Source organism: Humulus lupulus, chromosome 3 (genome assembly GCF_963169125.1).
Source record: "Humulus lupulus chromosome 3, drHumLupu1.1, whole genome shotgun sequence".
NCBI lineage: Eukaryota > Viridiplantae > Streptophyta > Magnoliopsida > Rosales > Cannabaceae > Humulus > Humulus lupulus.
The window spans coordinates 88,832,830-88,858,274 of NC_084795.1; the positions used below are offsets into that span (position 1 = coordinate 88,832,830).

At 33.5% G+C, this 25,445-nt stretch overlaps 1 protein-coding gene and 1 non-coding gene across 2 annotated transcripts; one reads left to right on the plus strand and one right to left on the minus strand.

Moving 5' to 3' along the window:
- Positions 1-204: 204 nt before the first annotated feature.
- Positions 205-1,592, plus strand: LOC133822939 (protein KTI12 homolog). Its single transcript, XM_062255415.1, has one exon. The coding sequence runs from the start codon at positions 392-394 to the stop codon at positions 1,304-1,306; it is 915 nt and encodes a 304-aa protein (XP_062111399.1). The 5' UTR covers positions 205-391; the 3' UTR covers positions 1,307-1,592.
- A 10,319-nt stretch (positions 1,593-11,911) lies between these two features.
- On the minus strand, positions 11,912-12,013 carry LOC133828352 (small nucleolar RNA R71). The gene has a single exon (XR_009890977.1). It is a non-coding gene; the product is annotated as a small nucleolar RNA R71 (small nucleolar RNA).
- Between the last annotated feature and the right edge of the window lie 13,432 nt (positions 12,014-25,445).

Sequence of the window (25,445 nt, forward strand, 5' to 3'; positions counted from 1 at the left end):
TTTATGCGGATTTTTGTGACTTATAAAATTTTGAAACCTTTATTGTTGAGTCGTTACATAGACGATAAACTTTCTTGAATTAAAAAAATCTCTCCTTCGGGTTATTATCATATTTATGCTCAACTTTGCATTTTCGATCTAATAAATATACATTCGTAAAAAAATATCGACTGTAGAGTATACATATAATTAAAAAAATAAATTAAAAAATAAAATGCTTCCTTGTTAAGCTTAACATTTTCTGTGATTCACTCGACAACAAACTCCGCGGCCGCCTCTCGTACACAAGTGAGTCCCATCTAAGGTCTCACACTGACTCACATCGTAGCGCCTCGCCTCGGCTTCTTCTTCGCCCCTCTGCCACCTGAAGCTCAACTCCTCCCTTGGCAGAATGGCTTTGGTTGTAATTTGTGGGCAACCCTGCAGTGGAAAATCCACTGCTGCTCTTTCTCTCTCCGAGGCTATCAAACAATCAGAATCAGATTCCAATCTTACGGTAAAGATAATCTCCGAGACTTCCTTTCATCTCGATCGAAATCAAAGCTATGCAAATATGCCTAGTGAGAAGAATTTGAGGGGAGTTCTTAGGTCTGAAGTAGACAGGTCTTTGACCAAAGACAATATTGTTATAGTTGATTCATTGAATAGTATTAAGGGTTATAGGTATGAGCTTTGGTGCTTGGCCAGAGCGGCTGGGATTAGATATTGTGTTCTGTTCTGTGATGTTGAAAAAACCCATTGTAGAAAATGGAATGAAGAACGCAGGGAAAAGGGTCGACCTTCTTATGATGATAAGATATTTGATGATTTGTCTTCTAGGTTCGAAACACCTGATAGAAGGAACCGTTGGGACTCTCCGTTGTTTGAGCTTTGTCCTCACAAAGATGGGATTGACAAGTCTTCAACTGCCATAATTGAGGCTGTTTTGTACTTGACCAAGAAGGTTGATTCCAAAACAAGGGATGTTAAGGTTCTGCAGCCCACGATTGCTACTCAGACTGGGAAGTTTTCGGAGGCCAATTCTCTCTATGAGTTGGATAGAGCAACGCAGGAGGTGACCAATGCTTTGGTGGAGGCTCAGTCTCAGGCTCTTGGAGGGCCTTTAAATGGGGTTTCTCTTGGTCAAGGTTTGCCAACTGTCAACATATCAAGGTCTGTTGGTTTGCCCGAGCTTCGCAGGCTCCGGCGAACTTTTATCAAGTTGACGGGGCAAACGAGTTTAAGCGGGCCGCCGCCACCTTCTGACGCCGACAGTGCCAAAAGAATGTTTGTGGATTACTTGAACAGGGAATTAGGAAGCAATTGAAGGGAGCAAAAGAAATGCAAGCTGAAGAATGATGAAGTGCTGTACCTTTAAAGTTAGCTTATTTCTTGATCTTCCCTTGTAGCTAGTTTGAGAGTATAATAGGAATATTGTATTTTTACTAATCTCTCATTCTGGTTTGGTCAGTATTTATACGAGTGATGCCTTTGTAAGAGGCCAAAGGGCACCACAAGGTAGTAGTAACCATAGCCATACAGCTTTGAAAATGCTAATGCCCTTTGTCTTCTCAATTTTGCTGTTTTAAATTTTCAAAACTGAATTTCTTGAATGTCTTTACTGGATCATAGGTCCCCCAGTTCGTTTTCTTATGTCTTCAATTTTGGGCTTAAAATTATTAACTGATTGTTCTATAACTATGAAAATGGTTAAAAGCTTTGTTACCTTACAATAACAGAGTCTTGCCAGGAAAAGCTTTAAACTATGAAATTATGGTGTTAATCAATTCTAAACTTCATGGGAACAAGTTGGCCTTTTCCACTAACAAGTTTTACCTTTTCAAGATGATTAGTAATGTGCAGTTTTTTGGCCAAATAGGTTCCAATCATTGGACTTAGAAAGCCATTGAAAGTGCACGTGAAACAGAAGCTGACTGTTATGAATTCGCTGTAGAGTATTGTACTTTAAGTTGGTTTGAGTTGGCTTATTTTAAAGCTAGTTTGGAAAAGTATTTTTTTAACATCATCATGGTTTTGTTAGTATTTATTTTATATTAATGATGGCATTGTAAGAGGCAAATGGACATCATACACTGATTGTAATTAGTTTATCTCTTCTAGTGGATAGCAGGTTTCCCAATTCTTTTCTCCTGTGTCTTGATCTCAGGACTTAAAAATTATTGACTGTTTCTTACCTCTGGAAAATGAAAATGTGTAAAGATTCAGTTTTTAATCATATCGTAGAACTTATTTGGAGGAAGCTGGCCTTTTCCACTAGAGACTAAGAAGTTTCCATGTTGATGATGATTCAACTTTTTTATGTCTAAACATTGGCATTTTTCTATTCTAAAGAAACCCCAACCAAATATATTCTCCAGTTATTGAATTTCTGGAAAATGCTGTACTTTTACAGCATTTAAAACCCTCACAGCTCCGTTCAAAAAAATAAAAACCCTCACAGCTCAAGAATAACCCTTTAACAGGGGATATCATTGAGTGTCCCTCCCCCTTATTTTGTGGTTTAGAAAAAGAAAAGAAAAAGTACATATGAGTCTCAAGCAGGGTCGGCCTAAGCTATTTTTGGGCCTTAGGCAAAATTTTAAAATGGGGCCTTTAATGAAGAAGAAAAAAAGCTATATTTTTAATATTATTATATCATCCAAATTTAAATAAAAATTTTACGCCCACATAATAAAGTCAATATTATAAATAAAAGTACTACAAATTTATTATTCAAAGTTGTAGATGAATTGATTAGTAGTGAAAAATACATGATTTTAATAATCAAAATAAATTAAGTTTTAATTAATATTTTCATGGAATCAATATGATTTATTTTATAAATGAAAATATTTGATTATAATTTAATTTATTGTTATTTTGTAGGAATTAAAGTTGTATTTTGGCACTTTGAAATGAAGAGAAAAGAAAATAATTAAATCTAAAAAAAAGAAGAAAAAATTGTATTTTTGAGATCAAAGCCCAAGAAGGAAGCCCAATAGCTCCCTAGGCCCGCCTGTCTACCCCTTCACCCCTGCTGCACCACCTGTCGCACCTTGCACCTTCCAGCACCTCTGAAGGCCCAGCCCGAATTCAATCTTCCAAGCAGCCCGCGCCCCACCTGGACCCGACCCAGCAACCCAGCAAAGCAACCGACGCCTGGCCCAATTCAAAGGCCCAGCCTGAGTCTACTCCTCCTTCAGCGTAGCCCTCCAAGCCCCCAACGTCCAGCCCTTCAGCTCTCAAAGGCCCAGCTCCCCCACGGCCCAACCAGTCATTCAAGGCCCAGCTCTCCCAAGGCTTCCAGCAGCCATTCAAAGCTCAGCATCTCTGTGTCCAGTCTTTCAGCCTCCAACGGCCCAAGCAGTCTCCCAACCAGCTCCTCCAGCGTAGCCCAACAGCAGCCTAGTCCGAAGCAGCCTTCTCCCTTCAGATCCCCATGTTGACGTGGTGTGCCCTCATTGGCTTGGTTGGGTCAATGGACCAGCTCCCAACCAGCCACCTTTGGCCCAATCTTCTAAGCATTTTGGGCCTTGTAAATTACTATTTTGAGCTTTAAAGCTCATCTTTTTTTGTGCTTTTGAAAAAGAGCATATTGATCATACATCAAAATAACTAGATTAATATTTATAATAAGATTTGATTTTTCAAAATAATATTTTATTATTAATATTTCAGGTTTATTTTGTAAACCTCAAATTGTTGTTTAATTTATTTTTAGTAATTTTCTCCCTCTATAAATAGGGATTCTTTTTTCACATTTTAAATGTAATTTTTAGGTAGCAAAACTCTACCAAATTTTAGTCTCATTTCTCATATTTTCTCTCTCAAATTTCATGAGAATGTCCAGCATAATAGGCTAACATTTGTAGGAAGGTTAGGATGATCATATGTGCACTATGACTTTGTTTGGTATTTTTGATTCACCATGTGCTTAAATTTTATATATTTGAGTGATTTATTTTCTTTCATCTCTATTTCTTCATCTTGTTATCTATATTTATGTTTACTAATAGTATATAGATTTTGTCAAGCACTTTCTATGTATTATCAAATTAGTGAAAATAATATAGATAATATCTTTATTATTTTCTCCATCTTATTTATATATATTTACTTTTGCTAAAATCTATATAGAATTAGTCATGCTCTTTCTATGTATTTTATAAATAGTAAAAGTAATATTTGTGTTAGGTTATATCCAGTCTTTTATTGCATTATTGTCAATGGTATAATGTCATTTTTAGATTTCTCATAAGATTTATCTCATCTTTCCATGGTAAAGAATAATAATCACTTGAATACATTTTTGTAAAATATATTTGTGCTTCAATTATAAATCTTCCAAATGAATAGTTGGGATGTGAACTATCCATTTTTGTGAATCAAAGATCCAAATAAATAAGTATGCATATTGGTGACTCTTGATCATTCCTACTTGTTACCTATTATTACATCACACTTTATTCTATCTTTATTTCTAATCTTTAAATCTCAAAAATAACAAAAATATCACTTGTTCTATTTTTCCTCATATTATTTATCTCTAAACTTTATTTATTGATTAACTTTAACTCCTTGCCTCATTGTGGAATCGACCGCCTGATCTATACTACAACCACCGCTAAATGGAAGTCACGTTTGGGAGTTAAACAAATTTTGACGCCGTTGCCGGGGAGGTAATAGTGAAAAAAAAAAGTTTTTCAATAAATTTTGCAAAAAAGGTAAGTAATTCTATCTTTTTCTTTTTGTGTATATTTCTCTATGATTTTTTTTATAGATTTATCTTATTTACCATTAAAAAAAAGTAAAAAAAAATCACTATCATTTTTTTTTGTTCCTTTTTAGTTAGCTTGCCATTTTTTTTTTTGTCATTATGGTACTAAAAAAAATGCTATCATTTCTTTTCTAGGATTTGTTAGTTTATTTTGTTATTATTTTTCTTTTGTTGGTTTTATTTTTCTCTTTTTTTTATTTATTATTGTTGTAAAAAACACAAAATAAAAAGCTTGTTGTGTGTGTATTTAGTTTGTTAATTTATTTTTGGTAGCTTATTTTATTTTATTTCTTTTTTTTTTTATTTTTAGTAAAAAAAACTTTAAAAAAAATAATTGGTTGCTTATCTTTTGCTAGTTTAGTTTTCATTTTTTTTATTTGTGTTTAGGAGTTGTTACATTTTTTTTTACCTTTGTGCTCTTTTTTTTGTGGTTGTATGATTAATTTAGTTTTTCCACTATTTTGAAAAAAAAAATATTACCTTTTTAGATTTTTTTTTTAGCCCTTTTATTCATTTGTTTTAATTTTTTTTAGGCTTTGTGAGCATCTTATTTCTTGTGTTTAGATCATTTTTTTTATTTATTATTTCTAGGTTTGTCTCTTTATTTATTTATTTATTTTTGTTATTAGTTTTTTTTTTTAATTTTTAGGTTTTAAATCTTAAAAAAATTCATAAAATACAAAAAAAAAATTAAATAATAATAATAAAAACAAAGCTTGTTTTGCCAACATAAGTAATTTTTTCTTAAATGCCAATTTGAGTAAAAGTTTCATCCATGCTTACTTAGTAACATCAGAAAGTTCTAGTAAGTGTTGGTTGTAAGAGGACTGTTTTTGTGAATTGACCCATCGACAATTATTTAGTAACCTCGGGGAGTTCTAGATAAAGTGTAGGTCTTAAGTGGGACCGTTCTAAAAACCTCAAATCGACCTGGAAACAAGCAAAACAAATAAATAAAAAAATCATAAAACAAAATTAAAAAAATGAATGATGAAGAGAAGAAACGTTTTGAGCTGTATTTTCCAATGTATTATCCTTCAGTTAGAAACAATCGTAATTCTAGTGCTACTGAGGGTACTAGTCGTTTTAGGAGTGCATGCAAACTTAGTATAAGAGAATACCAAGAACTTGAGGTCTTAGAAACTAAGTTTGAAAGAGAAAGTTACGAGGTTCCCGAGGTAGATTATGATGAACGTTATTGTGACTTTGAAAGAGTCGACCATAGGAATTATAATTCTAGTTGGACCAACCCCGTAGATTTTAGTTGGAACCCTGAGTACAAATACCATGCACCGCCTCACATGAATTTTGAGCAAAATTTTCCTAACTTCCCACATGCACCTCCATATAATGTCTGCACTAATACGAATTCTTTAGAGTACACTTTACACACATTTATAGAGGAGCAACGAGAATTCAATAGACAATTTGTGGAAGATTTTAGGAAAACTAGTACTCAACTTTCATAATTGACCAACGCTATTATTTCACATAATTTAAGTCAATTCCCGTCCCAACCTAAGCCATAACACCATCCCATACTCTCAGCTCTAAACCCGATGAGGATGCTACTATTACCATTTGGAGTGAAATTCTTTCCCATACTGAAATTCTTCCAACCATTCCAAAGAAAAATGGAAGCTATCACACTGATGTGATAGACTTAATCGTTGAGGAAATCATAAACATATTTGCAATGAAACATTCACCCAATTTCTTCCATGATTTTGAACCCAAACATTTTCTTTATCTTGAAAATGTTACTAACGCTTCTATTTTTGAGACGCAGGATAAAAGAAAATTCATTTTTGATACAGGATAGTACGCAAATATGCAGTTGGTAGACTTACCTGAGAGCGATGCTTTTTTCTACCAAAAACTTATCAGGTTTTATCTTTCTTTTTAGTGTGTTTTATTTTAATTTGTGTCTTTATTTTATGTTGCAAATTTGACTTTTTGGGGTTTTGTATTTGGTTATCATATTCCATTTTTCTCACACAATGAGCTTAACGTTAGACATTGAGGACAATGTCTCATTTAAAGTTGGGGGTAGTATGCATATTCATGCGTTGAAATATATTTTGATTAACATTTTGAAATTTTGAGTTAAATGTTTGCAAAACTCATGACAACATAATTTTTGTGAGATATTTTTTGCTATTTTTACTATTGGGAAGTAATTTTTTAGAGTAATTTCATGCACAACCAAATATTGAAAAAAAAAATTCACATTCAATTGATAAAAAATCCTAAAGTTTAAAGATTTTAATTTTTGTGAGATGTGACAATGAGAAAACAACTTTGAAAACTTCTATTGATCATTTGAGTTGGTAAATTAATTTTTGGGATTTAAACACATGACATTTACTAGAGGGATAATTTTTGTTTTAAAGAGCATTTGTTGTATTTTAATTTGTTGTATTTTTTTTATTATTATTCTTATGTTGTCTCTTGTCAAAAAAAATTATATAAAAAAAAGAAAAAGAAGAATTATATTAAAAAAATTAATGAAAAAAAATGAGAACAATAGCAACATTTTTCATCTTCATCTTTTGTAGTTTTCTTGAAAAAAAAATTGTCAAATAAAAAAAAAACAATATTACTACCTTTGTTTTCAATTTATGTCATAAAAAAATAGAAAAATAAAGAAAAAATGTTTGTGTATTTTATTTTTTTGTTTTGTTCTTTATTTTGGCTCTTAATATCATTTTGTAAAATCCTGAAGGTTCTTATGTCATTTAAATTCTAATTAATTGATTAACATATCTTTTGATCAATAGTCATTAACATTGTTTGCCCTAAAACGATAACATCCATTTTTGAGTGTTAATTGATAAATTTCCAACTCCAAAAGTGACAACCATCTCCCATAAAAATACTTTCAATACATTTGTGAGGATTTTGAGTTGAAACTTTATTCTTTGGTGATTTTTCAATATTGTTTGTGTTGTAAATTTTGGAAAGAACGATATGGTTTGGTGCACACACACAAAGCTCTTAAATTACAACTTTGATAGTTTTAAATAGCATTTTCTAAATTCTCACTAAACATTTTGTTAAATGATTTTGCATAATTTAGCTCACTAATTCATCTTGGGAATATTTTTTATCTGCTTGAATTGCTAGAGAGTAGCAATAAGCTAGTTGGGGGTTGTGATTAGTAGTGAAAAATACACATTTATTGATTTTAATAGTCAAAATAAATTATGTTTTAATTAATATTTTCATGGAATCAATATGATTTATTTTATAAATGAAAATATTTGATTATAATTTAATTTATTGTCATTTTGTAGGAATTAAAGTTGTATTTTGGCACTTTGAAATGAAGAGAAAAGAAAATAATTAAATCTAAAAAAAATGAAGAGAAAACGGTATTTTTGAGATCAAAGCCCAAGAAGAAATCCCAATAGCTCCCCAGGCTCGCCTGCTACCCCTTCACCCCTGCTGCGCCACCTGTCACACCTTGCACCTTCCAGCACCTCTGAAGGCCCAGTCCGAATTCAATCTTCCAAGCAGCCCGCGCCCTACCTGGACCCGACCCAGCAACCCTGCAAAGAAACCGACGCCTGGCCCAATTCGAAGGCCCAACCTGAGTCTACTCCTTCAGCGTAGCCCTCCAAGCCCCCAACGCCCAACGTCCAGCCCTTCAGCTCTCAAAGGCCCAGCTCCCCCACGGCCCAACCAGCCATTCAAGGCCCAACTCTCCCAAGGCCTCCAGCAGCCATTCAAAGCTCAGCATCTTTATGTCCAGTCTTTCAGCCTCCAACGGCCCAAGCAGTCTCCCAGCCAACTCCTCCAGCGTAGCCCAACACAAGTCGTTAGGAGCTGATTAGTGCTCAAAAATATCAATTTATTAGTTTTAAAGTATAAAATAAATTAAGTTTTAATTAATATTTTCATGAATTTATTGTAATACTTGTTTTAATTGAAAATATTAATTTTTAGTTTAATTTATGTTTAATTTTCAGGAAATAATTTGCATTTGGACAATAATAAAAAGATAGAAGAAAGAAATAGTTAAAATTGACAAAAAGAGAAGAGAAAATGGTATTCTTGAGATTAAAGCCCAACTGAAGGAGAAGCACAGGCCCAACTTCCTCCCCAGCCCACTGAAGCCGAGCTGAGCCTGCGAGCCGAGCCGCCAGCTGTCTGAGCTCCTCGTGCGCCACCTGTCAGCTGCCCAGCAGCCTCACTCCAACTCCCTTCCCAGCAGCATCACACACCCTTCTCTCCAGTAGCCTAACATTCCAACGGTCCAAAGACCCCACGCGGCCCAATCTCTCTTCCTCTCAGCAATTCCCAACCAGCCGCATGCTTCATCTGAAGCCCAGCAGCTTCCCTCCAAGGTCCAATTGGCCCAGCAGCTTCACTCCATGCCATTCCCAGCAGCAAACGCAGCAAGCCCATATGACCCAACTCTCCCAGCTAGCCGCCTACGTGGCACTTCCCCATTGGCTGGGAATAGGTCAAAACCCTCTTGTGTCACTAGCCACTTTCAACCCATGTTTTGTGGTTATTGGGCTTTGCAAAAATTGTTATTTTGAGCTTTAAAGCTCATGTTTTTGTGGTATTTTAGAAAAGGGAAAAATGACCATACACCAAAGTAGCTAGGTTAATATTAATAATAAGATTTGATTTTTCAAAATCATATTTTATTATTAATATTTCAGATTTATTTTGTAAACCTCATTTTGTTGTTTAATTTCTTTTTAGTCATTTTCTCCCTCTATAAACAGGGACTCCTTTTTCACACTTAGTATGTAATTTTTAGAGTAAAGAAATTATAGCAAAATTTCTACTCACTTTCTTCTTAGAATTTAGTGAGAATCATTAGCATAATGGCCTAATCTTCCTAGGAATGTTAGGGATGATTCCAAATGCTAGTGATGTTATTTTGCTACTTTGATTTACTATGTTCTTAATGTAAAATATTTGAGTTATTTATGTTCTTTCATCTCCATCTTTTTTTTTTGTTATCTTTATTTACTTATGCTAATAGTATATAAGATTAGTCATGCTCTTTCTATGTGCTTGTAATTAGTAAAAGTAATATCGATACATAATTTTATGTCTAATCTTCTATTGCATTATTTCCCTTGGGTATTTTGTCAATTTTAGATTTTTCATAAGATTAACGTTGTGTTTTTAAAGTAAAGAACTTTATAATTCAAATGGATTTTTGTTAGAAAAGAATATGGACTTTAATGTTATATTTTCCAAGTAAATGTTGGGATGTGAACTATTTACTTGTGTATTTTTATAACTCAAGTAACCAAGTAACTAAACAAGCATATGGATGATTCTTGAAACCTTTCCATTTATCAAACTCTTGATTACATCTTACATTTATTTCACTTATCTCATTTTATCATTTCATCAAAAAGACAACATCAAAATCTCAAATCTCTTTTCATTTCCATATTTTTATTTATTTCTTGTTACTAATTTTTGTGTTATTTTCTACTAATATTTTGAGTTTAGGTTACCTCTTTGTGGATCGACCGCCCAATTATACTACAACCACCGCTTATTGGTTGTCACGATTTGGGCGTTAAACAAATTTTGATGCCGTTGCCGGGGAGGTAGTTTTCAAAGGTTTAGTGAAAAAAATTTACAAAAAAAATGTTAGTAACTTTATTTGTATTTTTGTTGGTGTGAATATTGTGTTAGTGTAGTCTTTATTTTTTTATTTTACTAATTTTAGTTAGTTTTGTTATTATTATTAAAAAAAACAAAAAAATCATTAAAAAAAAGTTAGTTATTTATATATATATATAAATTTTTCTTTCTTCTTTTTTTGGGTAAAACAAACAAAAACAAAAAACAAATTATACATTTATAAATATACATATAAAAAAACATATATATATTTTTTTCTCTACTTTTCGGATACCAAAAAAAAAAACAAAAAAAACATTATATATATATAAACTTATTTTTTTTCTTTTTAATTATAGTTTCATTAATCTTTCTCTTTTTTTTCTTTTTGTTTATTTTAGTTAAGCAAATATTTGTAGAAAAAAAAAAGATTAAGATTGTTATTTTATCTTCACTTTAATTTTCTTTTCTTTATTTTATTTTTTTGTGTTTTTTATTTTGTTGCTTAGTTTAGGTTTTTCTTTTCCTTTGCCTTAGTTTTCCTTAGAATTTAGGTTTTAAAAAAAAAAACATAAAATTGTTCTTAAAATTTCAATCATAAAACGCTTAGTATTGGGAACAATGGTGTAATATTGCAAATGGTAGAAACTGATATTGTTCTGTCTAGAAAGATTGGTTGTTAAATAAGGTTTATGATAGAGTTACCCTCCACACTTACCTGGGAACCTCGGGGAGTTCTGTCTAGGAAAGTGTGGGTCTAAAGCGGTACCTTGGCAACCTTCCCAATCGGCCTGGGAACATTTCGAGCATCTACCTTTGCACTATTACATTGTTGAACTTATTACTATAAGAAAACCAAGCTTGTTCTGTCAAAATAAGCAATTTCACTCTGCTTAAAGATTGTTTGGTCGAAAAGGTTGACTTGTGATCCACCACACTTACTCAGTAACCTCGAGGAGTTCTAGTAAGACATTGGAGATCACCCGAAAACCTCCAAATCTACCTGGGAACAAGTTTAACAAAAAAAATAAAAAAATAAAGACATAAAATAAATATAATTCTGATTTTCGATAGTGGATGAATCATCATGAATCTTCCAGTTACACTTCTTCCAATTCATCTGCCACTCCTATCGGAACTCATTCCACCAATCTTGCTTCTCCACAAACTTTCGCTGATAATAACCCATTCGCAATGGCTCGCAATGATGAAATCCAACTAAGAACTCTCAATGACTACCTCCACCCTATTCGCACTTCCACGCCTTCGTGCATTATCTTTCCTCCTAATATGCCCGCATTAGACTTTAAACCTGGCATGATTCAACTCTTGCCCACATTTCATGGAATGGAAAATGAAAGCCCATACGTGCATATCAGAGAATTCGAGGAGGTAGTAGCCACATTGTATAACCGAGCCGAAAATGCCGATGTTGTGCGACTGAAGTTCTTCCCTTTCTCCTTGAAGGACAAAGCCAAAAGCTGGTTATACTCTTTGAGACCTAGGTCGATTGGAACATGGGAGGAGATGACAAAATCTTTCTTTCTGAAACACTTCCCCAGCCATAAGACCAATAGTCTAAAAGGACAATGAAACGTTCTATCAAGTCTGGGAAAGATTCAAAGATCTGTTAAATCAATGCCCGCACCATGGCTATGAGAACTGGCATTTGGTCAGTTACTTCTATGAAGGCCTCACGAGTCGTGAGTGCCATTTTGTAGAAATGCTATGCAATGGTGAATTCCTCGAAAAAGAGCCAGACGATGCTCTTGAATATCTCGAAGAAACTGCGAAAAAGTCTCACACTTGGACTGGTCCAAGTGCTACTGATAGCACCAACCGACACAAACCATCTGGGATCTATCAACTTCGAGAAGAGGATATTGTTAAGTCCAAACTTGAAGCTTTGAAAAAACATTTTGAGGTCTTAATGACGAAAAATGGCCAAAAATCGCACATGATCGCTCAAGCGGAACCACAAGAACCTTGCTTTGTTTGTGGAGGGACGGAGCACTTAGCAAAGGACTGCTTAGCTTTGAATGAAATGAGGGGGGTTTATGAGGAGCAATGCAATGCCTTAGGGGCATATAACAAGTCATTCTCCCATACGTACAACCCTGGTTGGAGAAACCACCCAATTTTCAGTTGGAGAGATTCAAACCAAGCTCAATCGTTTGGAGGCCAATGGAGAAATGAGCAACAAGTTCAACCATCAAAGGCGTATTCTGCACCTCAATACAATGCTCATCCACAACGAAATTCTCTCGAGAATACCCTTCATGCATTCATAGAGGAACAATCCAAACTAAATCGACAAATGATGGAAGAAATCAAGGAAATGAAATGTCAATTCTCAAAATTGACTGAATCCTTGGCAATTCCGGAAAAAGGCAAACTTCCTTCCCAACCGAAATTCAATGTGCAAGGCCAACACATGGCCCAATCTTCAAATTCTAATGATCAAAATGTCAAGGAAGTGAATGCCATCACGACGAGAAGCGGTAAAACTTTGCAAGACCCAACCATAAAATCCAACTCTCCCAGTATTCCAAAAGTTACTCCAGAAAATCCACCACTCAATGCCTCTTCAAAAGTACCATTTCCCCAGGCTTTGAAACCTGTTGGGAAACTTCCTGATAATCGAGCTGAACTCCTTGAGCACTTGACACAAGTGAAGATTAATCTTCCTTTGCTTCACATCATTAAACAAGTGCCCGTTTATGCCAAAATCATCAAGGATCTATGCACTGCAAAAAGGAAGCATCATGTCAAGAAGATTGCTTTCTTGACTGAGCAAGTGAGTGCGGTGATTGAACAAAAGGCATCACCGAAATACAAAGATCCCGGTTGTCCCACCATTTTCTGCTAAATTGGGACCCATGAAGTCAGCCAAGCCTTACTTGATCTTGGCGCGTGTGTAAACATCATGCCTTACTCTGTATACTCGCAACTCGGTCTTGGAGAAATGTAGCCAACATCTGTTGTGCTACAACTTGTTGATCGTTCCACCAAAAAGCCTAGGGGTATTGTTGAGGATGTATTGGTTCAAATTGAAAAATTCTATTACCCCATGGATTTTCTTATTCTTGATACCCAATCTGTGGTGAGCATGGAGTCTAAAATTCCCATTATCCTCGGAAGACCACTCCTTGCCACTGCAAATGCTTTGATCAATTGTTGGAATGGTCTAATGAAGATATCGTTTGGAAACATGACCCTTGAAGTCAATATCTTCCACATTGGGAAACAACCCCGAGAAGATGATGAATGCTATCAAATATTCATGATTGACACTATAATTCCCGAGGAGGTTCAATTGCGAAGCAACTTTGATAATCTTGATGAACTCCTCCTTCTGTCTGACAACGAAAGCCCCAGTTCTATTGAGTCTACTCTTGCAATATCATATCGCATAGACTCACGCCATAGAAGGACTTAGTTTTGGCAACCTTGCTTTGAAGAGCTACCTCGTGAGAGGTCACAGCCAAAGACTTCAGCCGAAGAGGTTCCAATTGTTCAATTGACCCAACTTCTTGAGGGTTTGACACATGCCTTCTTGGGAGACAGTGAAACCTTTCCAGTTATCATCTCATCCAACTTTCAAAATTCTCAAGAATTGCAGTTACTCGAGCTGCTACGGACGCATAAATCTGCGATAGGTTGGACGCTTGCTGATATCAAAGGTATTAGCCCTTTAACTTTGTCCCATTGAATCAATTTGGAGGACGAGGCTATCCCTCGAAGAGACCCTCTAAGGCGACTGAACCCCACAATGAAAGAAGTTGTGAAAAATGAAGTTTTGAAATTGCTAGACACTGGTATTATTTACCCAGTAGCTGATAGCAAATAGGTCAGTCCGACTCAAGTCGTGCCCAAGAAATCTGGTGTCACTGTGATCCAAAACGAAAAAGGGGTCCTTGTCCCCACAAAAACAGTGACGGGGTGGCGCATGTGCATTAATTATAGAAAATTAAATGTCGCCTCCCGCAATGATCATTTTCCACTCCCATTCATTGATTAAATCCTTGAATGTGTAGCTGGTCATCCTTTTTATTTCTTTCTTGATGGCTATTCTGGCTATTATCAAATTGAGATTGCATTAGAGGATCAAGATAAGACCACTTTCACTTGTCCCTTTGGCACTTTTGCTTTCCGGCGTATGCCATTTGGCTTGTGTAATGCACTAGCTACTTTCCAAAGATGCATGATAAGCATCTTTAGTGACATGATCGAAAAATCAATGGAAGTATTCATGGATGACCTAATCATTTTTGGAAAATCCTTTGAGACATGTCTTCTTCATCTTGAAGTTGTTTTAAAATGATGCATTGAGAAAGGACTTGTACTCAATTGGGAGAAATGCCACTTCATGGTATCTTCTGGCATAGTCTTAGGCCACATTGTTTCTGAAAAAGGAATTGAGGTTGATCAATCCAAAGTCGACCTTATCTCCAACCTGCCAACTCCTAAGACTGTCAAAGACGTTAGGTCATTTCTTGGTCATGCTGGTTTCTATAGGAAGTTCATACAAAAAATTCAATGATTTCCCATCCGCTAAGCAACCTCCTATCCAAAGATGCCACTTTTGAATGGACACCTAAGTGTGAGGAATCATTCTGAATGCTTGTCAATTCACTCACTTCCGCTCCCATCATTCAGTCACCCGATTGGAGTCTTCCTTTCGAGATTATGTGTGACGCCGCCAACTTTGTTGTGGGAGCTGTGCTAGGACAAAGAAGGGAGGGGAAATCCTTTGTTGTCTATTATGCAAGCCGAACTCTCAATAGTGCTCAAATGAACTATTCCACTACTGAAAAAGAGTTGCTTGCCGTTGTCTTTGCCTTTGACAAATTCCGATCTTATTTGATTGGATCGCCTATTACAATCTTCACAGATCACTCTGCCCTAAGTATCTCCTTTCCAAAAAGGATGCTAAGGCGCGATTAATACGGTGGATCCTTCTCTTGCAAGAATTTGATATAACGATCAAAGACAAGAAAGGTGTTGAAAATGTCATCGCGGACCACTTGTCCCGACTTGAATTCAGCAATCCCGTTGGTGGTCCACCTATTCACGATGATTTCCCCGATGAACAATTGCTTTTTGTTGCTAAGTTACCGTGGTATGCTCACATTGTCAACTACTTAGTAACAGGTGAACTCCCATCTCAATGGAGTTCACAAGACAAATGCAAATCTCTGGTCGAGGTACACAATTTCTTTTGGGATGACCCATACTTATTCAAGTATTGCCCCGAACAAATCATGCGAAGATGCGTCCCCGACGATGAGGTGTCTAGTGTGCTGAATTTTTGCCACAATGATGCTTGTGGTGGTCACTTTTCTGTGAAGAAAACCGCTGCAAAAATCTTACAATGCGGCCTTTACTGGCCCACTTTGTTCAAAGAAACCAATGATTTCTGTCGTTCTTGTGTAAGGTGCCAAAAGTTAGGATCCTTATCCTGTCGGCACATGATGCCCTTGAACCCAATTCTTGTTATCGAAATATTTGATTGTTGGGGGATAGACTTTATGGGACCATTTCCACCTTCGTTTGGCTACATTTACATCCTTCTCGCTGTGGATTATGTTTCCAAATGGGTCGAGGTTGTGCCATGCCGAACCAATGATAATGCTATAGTTGTCAAATTCTTGAAAGAAAATGTGTTATCAAGGTTCGGTACTCCTCACGCTATCATCAGTGATCAAGGCACTCATTTTTGCAACAGATCATTTGAGGCTCTTATGCGCAAGTACAGTGTACTTCATAAAGTTGCAAATTCCTATCATCCACAGACTAATGGTCAAGCTGAGTTAGCTAATAGGGAGATAAACACACATTCTGGAAAAGACGGTAAATCCCGACCGCAAAGATTGGTCCACACGTCTTCTAGACGCTCTTTGGGCATACCGCATTGCATTCAAATCCCCTCTTGGGATGTCTCCCTAACGGCTTGTCTTTGGAAAAGCCTGTCATTTACCTGTCGAGCTTGAGCATAAAGCGTATTGGGCTATCAAAGCCCTAAACTTTGATATGAATGCGGCAGGTATCAATCGCAAACTCCAGTTGTCCGAAATTGAGGAGTTGGGAAACGATGCATATGACAATTCCAGGATTTATAAGGAAAAATTGAAAATCGCTCACAATAAACAAATCATGTGAAAACACTTTGAGCCAAATCAGAAAGTGCATCTATATGATTCTCGCTTGCACTTGCACCCCGGTAAATTGCGATCGCGATGGACTGGTCCATTTGTCGTGAAACAAGTATTTCCCAACGGTTCTGTTGAGGTCCCGGACCCAGCCGATGCGAGAATTTTTCGAGTCAATGGCCAAAGATTGAAGCATTACATTGAGAGTGTGAGTTGTGTTGAGGAGGTCCTTCTTAAGGACCCAATCTATACACTTTGAAGTTCTGAATGATTTGTTGTTCTTTTTATTTTTATTTTTCATTATCTTTATTTTTCTGTCTTTCTTTTATTTTTGTATGTTTTCGTTTTTGTATTCTGTTTGTTTTGGGGTATTGTTACTAGGCTATTTTCGCTCTCGTCTCATGGACATGGTCATCATCCAGGTGTTCTCTCCTTACCTTTTCATTGATTATTCATTTTGACATTGAGGACACTGTCTGATTTTTGGTTGGGGGTGGTGAGCATGCATTGGCTTTCATTTGGAAAATCTTATTGTTGTGTCATTAGCATTCATTTGGAAAACATTATTGTCTTGTTGAATTTTTAAGTCAAATTTTCTCAAAATTATCCAAGCATGAGTATAAATTGTTGGTTTGAGTCAGTTCTTACTATGTTTATCTATTAAGAAATGATTTTCAGAGTTCTTTTGTGCACTTTCCAAACATGTGATAAATTGGTTGTAACACAAATAGTTGAGAGAAATTTCAAGTTTAAAGTTTTTCATTTCTTGGTGAGTTGTGAGAGTTGAGAAAACAACTTTTTGAACTTTTATTGATCATTTGAGTTGGTAAAGTCACATCTTTGGAATTTAAAACATGACATTTACTAGAGGGATGTTTTTCATTTAAGAATGAGACTTTGTAATAATTTTTAAATTTATGTTCAATAGATTTTGTTTGTAATTTCCTCTCATTTTTGTGTTGTCTCTTGTCAAAAAAAGAATGAAAAAAAAAAAGAAAACAAAAGAAAAAGAAAAATAATAATAGATAAATGAAAAAAATGAAAGAAAAAAAAAAGAGAACAAGAGCAACACTTCCTTCTATTATTTTGCAGTTGTTGAAAAAAAAAATATATTTCTATTACTATTATTTTGTGTAATTGTATTAAAAAAAATTATTATTATTATAGTTCACTTTCTTATTTATCATTTCTAGTTAGTTGTCATTTCATTCTTGGAGTTTTCTCATGTAAATCCTAAAGGTTGTTTGTCATTTGAATTCCAATAAGTTGATTTGCCTATCTTGTGATCAATATTTGTTCAAATTGCTTGTCCTAAAAAGTTTATCTTTTCTCATTTGAGCGTAAATTGTTACATTTACAACTCCAAGAGTGTAATCATTCTCATACAAATACTTTCAATGCCCGTGAGGAATTTGGAGTTGAGACCTTTATACTTTTGAGATTTTTCGATACTATTTGTGTTATGACTTGCGATAAAAAGAATATAGTTTGGTGCACACACACACAACTCTGGAATCGCAACTGAAATAGCTTAGATAGTAATCTCTAACTTCTTGTTGATACTTTGAAAATGATTAGATGATTTTGCTTAATTTGACTTGATTATTCAACTTGACAATTTTCTTTTTCGCTTGAATTGCTATGGACTAGCAATAAGCTAGTTGGGGGTTGTGATTAGTGCTCAAAAATATCAATTTATTAGTTTTAAAGTGTAAAATCAATTAAGTTTTAATTAATATTTTTATGAATTTATTGTAATATTTGTTTTAATTGAAAATATTAATTTTTAATTTAATTTATGTTTAATTTTCAGGAAATAATTTGCATTTGGACAATAATAAAAAGATAGAAGAAAGAAATAGTTAAAATTGACAAAAAGAGAAGAGAAAATGGTATTCTTGAGATTAAAGCCCAACTGAAGGAGAAGCCCAGGCCCAACTTCCTCCCCAGCCCACTGAAGCCGAACCTGCAAGCTGCCGAGCCGCCAAGCTTGCGAGCTGCCTGACGCCGCCAGCTGTCTGAGCTCCTCGTGCGCCACCTGTCAGCTGCCCAGCAGCCTCACTCCAGCTCCCTTCCCAGCAGCATCACACGCCCTTCTCTCCAGCAACCTAACATTCCAACGGCCCAAAGACCCCACGCGACCCAATCTCTCTTCCTCTCAGCAATTCCCAACCAGGCACATGCTTCATCTGAAGCAGCTTCCCTCCAAGGTCCAATTGGCCCAGCAGCTTCACTCCATGCCATTCCCAGTAGCAAACGCAGCAAGCCCAGAGGACCCAACTCTCCCAGCAGCCGCCTACGTGGCACTTCCCCATTGGCTGGGAATGGGTCAAAACCTTCTTGTGTCACCAGCCATTTTCAACCCATGTTTTGTGGGTATTGGGCTTTGCAAAAATTGCTATTTTGAGCTTTAAAGCTCATGTTTTTGTGGTATTTTAGAAAAGGAAAAAATGACCATACACCAAAATATCTAGGTTAATATTAATAATAAGATTTGATTTTTCAAAATCATATTTTATTATTAATATTTCATATTTATTTTGTAAACCTCATTTTGTTGTTTAATTTCTTTTTAGTCATTTTTTCCCTCTATAAATAGGACTCATTTTTCACACTTAGTATGTAATTTTTAGAGTAAAGAAACTATAGGAAAATTTCTACTATCTTTCTTCTTAGAATTTTGTGAGAATCATGAGCATAATGGTCTAATCTTCCTGAGAAGGTTAGGGATGATTCTATATGCTAGTGATGTTATTTTGCTACTTTGATTTACTATGTTCTTAATGTAAAATATTTGAGTTATTTATGTTCTTTCATCTTCATCTTCATCTCCATCTCTATTTTGTTATCTTTATTTACTTATGCTAATAGTATATATGATTAGTCATGATCTTTCTATGTGCTTCTAATTAGTAAAAGTAATATTGATACATAATTTTATGTCTAATCTTCTATTGCATTATTGCCCTTGGGTATTTTGTCATTTTTAGATTTTTCATAAGATTAACATTGTGCTTTTAAAGTAAAGAACTTGATAACTCAAATGAACTTTTGTTAGAAAAAAATATGGACTTTAATGTTATATTTTCCAAGTAAATGTTGGGATGTGAACTATTTACTTGTGTATTTTTGTAACTCAAGTAACCAGGTAACTAAACAAGCATATGAATGATTCTTGAAACCTTTCCATTTCTCAAACTCTTGATTACATCTTACCTTTATTTCACTTATCTCATTTTATCATTTCATAAAAAAGACAACATCAAAATCTCAAATCTCTTTTCATTTCCATCTTTTTATTTATTTCTTGTTACTAATTTTTGTGTTATTTTCTACTAATCTTTTGAGTTTAGGTCACCTCCTTGTAGATCGACCGCTCGATTATACTACAACCACCGCTTAGTGGTTGTCACGATTTGGGCGTTAAACAGGAGTCCAGTCCGAAGTAGCCTTCTCCCTTCAGCTCCCTATGTTGACGTGGCATGCCCTCATTGGCTTGGCTGGGTCAATGGACCAGCTCCCAACCAGCCACCTCTGGCCCAATCTTCTAAGCACTTTGGGCCTTGCAAATTGCTATTTTGAGCTTTGAAGCTCATCTTTTTGGTGTTTTTGAAAAAGAGCATATTGACCATACACTAAAATAACTAGGTTAATATTTATAATAAAATTTGATTTTTCAAAATAATATTTTATTATTAATATTTCAAATTTATTTTGTAAACCCCATATTGTTGTTTAATTTCTTTTTAGTTATTTTCTCCCTCTATAAATAGGGACTCTTCTTTCGCATTTTAAATGTAATTTTTAGGTAGCAAAACTCTACCAAATTTTAGTTTCATTTCTCATATTTTCTCTCTAGAATTTCATGAGAATGTCCAGCATAATAGGCTAACCTTCTTAGGAAGGTTATGATGATCTTATATGCACTATGACTTTGTTTGATATTTTTGATTCACCATATGCTTAAAATTTATATATTTGAGTGATTTATTTTCTTTCATCTCTATTTCTTCATATTGTTATCTATATTTATGTTTACTAATAGTATATAGATTTTGTCAAGCACTTTTTATGTATTATCAAATTAGTGAAAATAATATAGATAATATCTTTATCATTTTCTCCATCTCATTCATATATATTTACTTTTGCTAAAATCTATATAGAATTAGTCATGCTCTTTCTATGTATTTTATAAATAGTAAAGGTAATATTTGTGTTAGGCTTTATGTCCAATCTTTTATTGCATTATTGCCAATGGTATAACGTCATTTTTTGATTTCTCATAAGATTTATCACATATTTCTATGGTAAAGAATAATAATCACTTGAATACATTTTTGTAAAATATATTAGTGCTTCAATGTTAAATCTTCCAAATGAATAGTTGGGATGTGAACTATCCATTTGTGTAATTTTTGTGAATCAAAGATCCAAATAAATAAGTATGCATATTGGTGACTCTTGATCATTCCTACTTGTTACCTATTGTTACAACACACTTTATTCTATCTTTATTTCTAATCTTTAAATCTCAAAACAAAAAAAATATCACTTGTTCTATTTTTCCTCATATTATTTATCTCTAAACTTTATTTATTGATTAACTTTAACTCCTTGCCTCCTTGTGGAATCGACCGTCCAATCTATACTACAACCACCGCTACGTGGAAGTCACGTTTGGGCGTTAAACATGAATTCTCCAATAAGGAAATTTTCTTCTCCAATTTTTTCACAACGAACAATCTCCAAGCCATAGAACCTAACAAGAATATCAATTAAAACAAAATGATTAAAAAAGAATAAACAACAATAATTGATTCATTTAAAAATTTCTCTTTCTTGCTTTTTGGGTTGCAAATTTTCAATCAAATCATTGTATTCAAGTTTATCTAGTAAATTATGCTTAATAGACAACATTGCCAATCCACTCAATCGTTCTTGCAACATAGTTGGTCTATTACTTGCAAGTCTCATTTCTAAGTCAATCTAAGCATTCATGTTTATTACTTGTTTCATGTGTTTTAAGCCTAGCACCAAGATTTTTTCATTCCTTAATTCCTTCATTGCCTAATTGATTCATATTATTAGTAGAATTAGAATGAACTAATTTGCAACAAAAACAATACACCTTGTCAAAATCCTTAGAATATACCAACCATCTTCTATCATATGTTTCCCCATTCGATAATTTTCTCATGTAATAAAAAAGTTGAAAAATGCCTATAATTTTCATCTTTTGGACAAATTGTATCATTTATTCTAATTGGACTTTTTTCTACTAACAAATCTCTTAATTTAGTATCAATAGTTTTCCACCTTCCGAGATCATAAATATTATAAGAAACATCACTACTCAAATTATCATGAACATCTTTTCTTTCTATATCATCTTTATTTTCATTAATATTTTCTTGACCATCTTCATTAACAATTACATCATCATTCTCATTCTCTAAGTTCTTTTCTACCACAATATCCTCATCCTCTAGTGATTTCAAATTATTTTTTTCAATTGTTTCACTACTCAAATTCAATGCATCATTCTTGCTACTTAAAATAAATTTATCAAGAGCTCCTTTTTGTGATTGAACTAAATTTTCTATTCTTTTTTTCTTTTTTAGCTTCTCATATCCTGAAGCATATTTTCGGTCAAACATATTTTTTCTGACTCTAAAACTATTACATACAATAAGCAAACTAGCAAACAAGTCAAAATAATATAACAAGATAGAAATAACAAAACAACAATAATAACAATATAAAAAATTATTTGAAAAATATTATAAACAAATGAGTAAAAATGATATAACCTGGAGGCTGGAGATTTTTGCTTTCTAGCAAAATTATGAAGAAAGATTTTAATTCTTGAATCCAAACGCTTAAAGAAATAATGCATATGAGAGAATTTCACTTTTAGAGAATAAGAGAAATAAAGTAGTGTATTATGAAAATTGTAATAGGAATATATATACACAAATATTTTAAGGATATATTAATAAAATTAAATCTATCAATTACCAAACCAATGGTATAATTTGAAACGTTAACCTATAATTAATGAAAATTTCTATTAACAAGAAAAAAATAACGTTAGAGTATATAAATATATATATACTGTTATTACATTTGAAATAAAAAATAAAATAAATTAAAGTCAAAAGAAGTTAATTAGTGCCTATTTTTTCTTACTAAACTGTATAACTCATGACTCGCCACTTTAAAGTTTAAAAAATATTTATAAAAAAACTTCAAGAGTTAACCGTGTACAATAAATATCTTAAATTTTGAAATATATTTAATATATGTATATGATGGTATAAAAAAATGAGCCTCCTATATTTTAGGCCATAGGCAGCTACCTACCTCACCTGCCTTAAGGTGAGGCCGGCTCTGGTCTCAAGTACATAAAAAGTATGAGTACAAGTTCCGTTATTTTGTGGATAGAAAAAATAATAATAATAAATAGTTTTTTACCTTTGAACTTTTAACACAATCAGATTATGTCCGTTAAAATTTTCTCCAAAACTATTGATATTATCAAATCGTGCCCTTATTACAATTTGCATAAAATAATTAGCATTTTTACTCCCTAAATTTTGACAACCCCTAAATTTTGACAACTACCAATTTATGCTCCCTTTAATTATAAAAATGTACAAATTTATTTTTTTAATTAATTCTGAAATTTTTTTTAAAAAATCAATAAAAGACTAAAAATTTCCTTTTAAATACAATTAAGTTTAAAAATATTTTTTAAAAGAAAAACTAAATTGTTACAAATAAAAAACAACATATTCCCTTCTTCTTTATTCTTTTTAATATATTTTTCTAATTACTTTCTATTCTTTCATTTTTTTCCCAATATTTTTTTTATTAATTATGTTTTATATATTTCTTTTAAAATTAGTACATTTTAAATTTGTAGTATTATATATATATATTTATTTTTTAAAATAATTTTTATGGGGCGAAAATGAAAAAATAGAAAGTAATCAGAAAAATTAATAAAAAATAATAAAGAAGAAGAAGGGAATATGTTTTTTAAATTGTAACAATTTAGTTTTACTTTTAAAAAATATTTTTAAACTTAAATGTATTTAAAATGAATTTAAAATAATTTTAGTCTTTTATTGAATTTTTTAATAATTTTTTCTTTAATTTTTTGAGAAATTTTTATAATTTAAGGAGGACACAATTTAGTAGTTGTCAAAGTTCGGGGGACAAAAATACTAATTATTTTATGCAAATCGTAACAGGGGGCACGATCTGATAGTATCAATAGTTTAGGGAGAAATTTTAGCAGATCGTATATTTTAGGGGGCACAATTTGGTAGTGTCAAAAATTCAGGGTCAAAAATGCTATTTATTAAAAAAATACATGGGACTATGAGAGTGTAGAAACAATACATCTAAATGTGAATATATATATATATATAGGACAATTCTTCTATAGGGACTTTACTTTAAGCCCTACTGGTAGGGCTCTCAGTGTTTCTCAACCCGTGAACAGTTGTCGGCGCGATTTTTTTTTATGAGCGTGTATATTGTAGCTATTTAGAGCATCCTGCAAATTTTCAAAAAATTCTGAATAGTTTACAGTACCGAAAACTAGGTTCAAACATGTTGTTTTTCACGCGCATAAAAAAAATTAGTCATGCGTGCAACAACATGTTTGAACTTAGTTTTCGGTACTGTAAACTATTCGGAATTTTCTGAAAATTTGCAGGATGCCCTAAATAGCTACAATATACACAGTCATAAAAAAAACCGCGCCGAAAACTGTTAACGGGTCAAGAACACTGAAAGCTCCACCGGTAGGGCTTAAAGTGAAGCCCCTATAGGAGAATTGCCCTATATATATATAGGGCAATTCTCCTATAGGGGCTTCACTTTAAGCCCTACCAGTGGAGCTCTCAGTGTTCTCGACATATAGGGCAATTCTCCTATAGGGGCTTCACTTTAAGCCCTACCGGTGGAGCTCTCAGTGTTCTCGACCCATCAATAGTTTTTGACACGATTTTTTTTATGATCGTGTATATTGTAGCTATTTAGAGCATTCTGCAAATTTTCAGAAAATTCCGAATAGTTTACAGTACCGAACACTAGGTTCAAACATGTTGTTGCACGCGTGACTAATTTTTTTTATGCGCGTGGAAAGCAACATGTTTGAACCTAGTTTTCGGTACTGTAAACTATTCGGAATTTTCTGAAAATTTGCAGGATGTTCTAAATAGCTACAATATACATGGTCATAAAAAAAACCGCGCCAAAAACTGTTCAGGGGTCGAGAAACAGTGAAAGCCCTACCAGTAGGGCTTAAAGTGAAGCCCCTATAGGAAAATTGTCCTATATATATATTATTTGTGATGGCACTAGCCTCGTTAGTTAGTCCTAATTGTGTATTTTAAAATTTAAAGTTTTCTCATGCTTTGTTTGAACCTTGGATTTTAGTGAGGGAAAATAGACGCGAAGAATGGAAGAAAATGTTTTCCACAAATTTGATTAGAGACTTTTTTTAATATATTTTTTAGATATATATAATTGTTGTAAATTTAAAAAAAAAATTATACTACATTTAAGTTTTATTTTTTTTAGTGAAAGAATTCTTAATTTATTCATTCAATCCAAACATAAAAATGGAATCCTTTAGATTTCATTTTTTTCTTCATGTCCAAACGAAGGCCTAAATGAAACACTTTAATGGAATGTTAGCTGCACCTGAAGGTGGGCGACCAACTGGTCCTACCAAATTAATTTCTTCTAAATAAGCTGGAGCCATTATGTGTGGACCGAGTAATCACTGGTTCTTTGTAATCTAATCTTCTATTTTATGAAATACCAATTAAATGCGTTTAATATTAGGATGACATAGTATTTTTCATTTATGGCCCCCCTTCTTATCTGGATTGGACAAGAAAAGAAAAAAACAGGAA

Excerpts from the sequence above, each read along its gene's own strand:
- LOC133822939 (XM_062255415.1), top strand. The coding sequence starts at position 392 with ATGGCTTTGGTTGTAATTTGTGGGCAACCCTGCAGTGGAAAATCCACT.